We start from the raw sequence: 3,176 nt of genomic DNA on the forward strand, positions 1-3,176 counted from the left end.
ATTATAGGGGTTATGCGTTTTAAGATTTATAACAAGGGAGAAACGCAAACTGCCACTAAGAGTTTCTTACGCAACACAAATAAAACCCACATGTCCAACAAACGGTGCGGCCTAACCATTTTTTAAAAAAAAAAAACATCACTCTAATTAAATTAGGTTTTGAATAGGTAATTCAGTGGCAAATATTTACAATAAACAATCATTATGAAAACAAATCCCAAAACAGCACAGAAGGATTTTAATAATATTTTAATGTTATTAAAATACTTTTCTCCTGTAGTACACAGAAAGGAGGAAGATTATTATGATGTGCTGATGGTTTTCCCTTATTAACAGTAAAATTTAACCTAAAAAAAATTGAAATTCCGTCTACACTTATACTAGTATCACACTTATTCTAGTATCATTTGTCACTAAACTATGTATTTAAGTTTATTGCATAACAAAATTAAGCAATATGTAGTTATACCCGGATATTAGTCAAACTGAATATACAATGACTATTTAGTTCATGTCGAGGCCGTGACACCATACGAGGGTTAAACTTTGACGTGTCTCCTGTTCGTTCTTTGCTGTACATAGTAAAGACATACAGGCTTCGGCCTCGGCCAGGGAAGGAAGCATAAAACCACAGTACTCGTTTGCCTCCATTTGCTAGAAGGAAGTTGAGGAAGGGTATTAAATCTGTTTTTCTTTCTTAATAGTAATAAAGTGTGTAACATTTAACAACCGCCACATTCCATCCCCTTCTTGGGAAAGGCCGTACTTGCTGCCTTCTCTCTGGACGAAGTTCATGCAGAATGACAACATACGATGGTCAAATTTGGAGGTGTCTCCTGTCCGACCGTCAAAATAGGTAAAGAAGGATGAGACCCCTATCTCTGCAAGTGAAGGAAGCACAAAATCACACCTCCCCTCCTCGTGACTTATTGAAGCTTTAAATTTTGGAAATGATTCGTTCAGCATATTCACAATTTTGCCTTGAAATAGCAATGACCGCCTAGCCTCATCTATCTTCTTTAGATTAATGACATCATTAGGAAAAAGAATTTCAAAACAGTGCACAGTGGTGTTCCACATAAAAGCATTGTCCCCACTATCCAACTGCATTAACATCATCCCCCCTGGCTTGAGGATGGAATACATGGCAAAGACAGCTCCCCTGATTTCTTCATACGGATCAGAGGAGGGATCAAACCACTTTGTGAGATGATACATAGATTGTATAGCAAGCACCCTGTCCTGCAATTCTTCGGGATACGCGCCAGTGGACTGCAGATCTTCCACGGACTTCCCGAAGTAATCCTGGAACCGCCCATAGTAGGCCACATCCAGAGTTGCATTATCCAAGTTCTCAATGCATTTCTTGTATTTCTGCAGGGACTCTTCATGAGGTTCTTCCACGCTGACGATGGCATCTTTGTTGAGTTCTTTAAGCCTTTTACATATGGCTGCCATTGGGGTTCCTATACCTCCCCCAAAATCCATAATTCGAACTGGTGAAGAAAGTTCTGTAAGCTTTAGACTGTTCATCCGAATGGTTGCCATATTGCGTGAATCTCTTTTCCTGCTTTCTTCTTTTCTGAAAAAAAAAGGTAAATGAGTTGAAATGTTTGCCGGATAAAAAGTTGTCCAAATGGAAAACAGAATTATGAGGAAATGAACAGCTAGATTACATGAATTGTCTAATCAATCATGCAGACTCACCCTTTGTTGACGATAACTAAACATTTGTGATAAGCTTCAGAGACAGATAAGGTGCTGAACTCTTCTTCCAATCTAAGCCGCACCTCCTTTTCTCCTAGCTCTCTCGCCTGATACCTAGCTGCCATCGAAAATGATGCGTATTCTGTATGATAACGCCTCAGACTAGTGAAAGAATTTCAAATACTTGATGAAAGTAAAGAGTTAAAGCAACGTCAGATGCCCGCTTAAAAGCTTAAGCTTATCGTTTAACCTAGGCAATACTTGAGTATATAACACTTATATAACGTGTTCTGTGACATATATGTTAGAGACCTTGTCTCATTAAGTGTATATTTCCATGCGTATAAATTGTGTTTTTACGTGATCTGCATTATAATACACTCTGTAACATGTAATGCGGGTAATGTAACATACTGTATAATACACCCGTCACACTGGAGGCGGAATGAGCAAGAATGCCGTCGGAAAGACAATTCTTTGTGCGTTCCTGGATATTCGAAGAGCATTCTAAAAATTGAAAGTGCGTTCTAAATATTTTTACCCATTCTTGTGGCATCCAGAATGTTTTTGTCATGTCAAAAACTTTCGAAGTGCATTCCAAGTGGAAATTTATTTGGCATTTGAACAGTATACTAACTGCACTATGACTGCATTTTAAATATTCTCACGGCATTCCGACAGCATTCGAAAGATTCTGATCACATAAGAGGAATATTCGAACTGCCAAGTGACTTAAAGCCCCCGTCAAACTTATTCGAAATCTGTAGGAATCAAGCTGGAATTACTAAATTTAAAAATTCGTACCATATTCGGGAGGGAATTTCAAATTATCATAAAATATTACGGCTTTGTAAGAATGCCTCTGCAATACTAAGAATGCACATCGAACCTGCCTGGAATAATTCTTGCACATTCCAGGTATATTACCTCTCATCAGCAGCTCATCATCTGCAGCTCGAATGTAGTTGGAATACCGTAGGGATATTGTGATAATGAAAATGGTTATGTTTTGAAGTATGTTTTAACCTCAATGTCGAATAGACATTCTACCTAAGAAAGGTTCTAACGTATCAATTTATTATAAAATCAAAAACAAAATTAGCCAGTTCTAAACTTTTTAATGTTCTTATATGCTTTTTTCCTTCTTTTCCATAAATATAGTTTTTTTACGATATCAAGGTCTAACACTCGTTTTTACAGTAAAGTAGGATTAATAGTTGGCTTACAAAAAGTGATCTTGTCTGACGTTACAATTCATCCAAACACGATCCAGAACAGTCAATTCAAAGCAATTATTAGACCTGCTCTGTAAAGATGCCAAGGTGTATTTATGGCAAATAATTCTTATAAATAATTCTTATATAAATATATATATATATGATCGAAATAAATAAATAAATAAATAACGACGTGTGTCAACCCCGACTCCGAGTCTCACGGGCATACCCAGAAAGTATTGTAGCGTTTTG

The 3,176-nt window shown here is 37.1% G+C and overlaps 1 protein-coding gene across 1 annotated transcript; it reads right to left on the reverse strand.

Moving 5' to 3' along the window:
- Window positions 1-209: 209 nt before the first annotated feature.
- On the reverse strand, window positions 210-1,988 carry LOC106178923 (uncharacterized). The gene is made up of 2 exons (XM_013562293.2): window positions 1,708-1,988; window positions 210-1,582 (listed from the first exon to the last, which is right to left on the reverse strand). The coding sequence occupies exons 1-2, from the start codon at window positions 1,830-1,832 to the stop codon at window positions 679-681; spliced, it is 1,029 nt and encodes a 342-aa protein (XP_013417747.2). The 5' UTR covers window positions 1,833-1,988; the 3' UTR covers window positions 210-678.
- Between the last annotated feature and the right edge of the window lie 1,188 nt (window positions 1,989-3,176).

The sequence above is a fragment of the Lingula anatina genome, chromosome 6 (genome assembly GCF_051362555.1).
Source record: "Lingula anatina isolate TDL-2025a chromosome 6, LinAna3.0, whole genome shotgun sequence".
NCBI classification, from domain to species: domain Eukaryota; kingdom Metazoa; phylum Brachiopoda; class Lingulata; order Lingulida; family Lingulidae; genus Lingula; species Lingula anatina.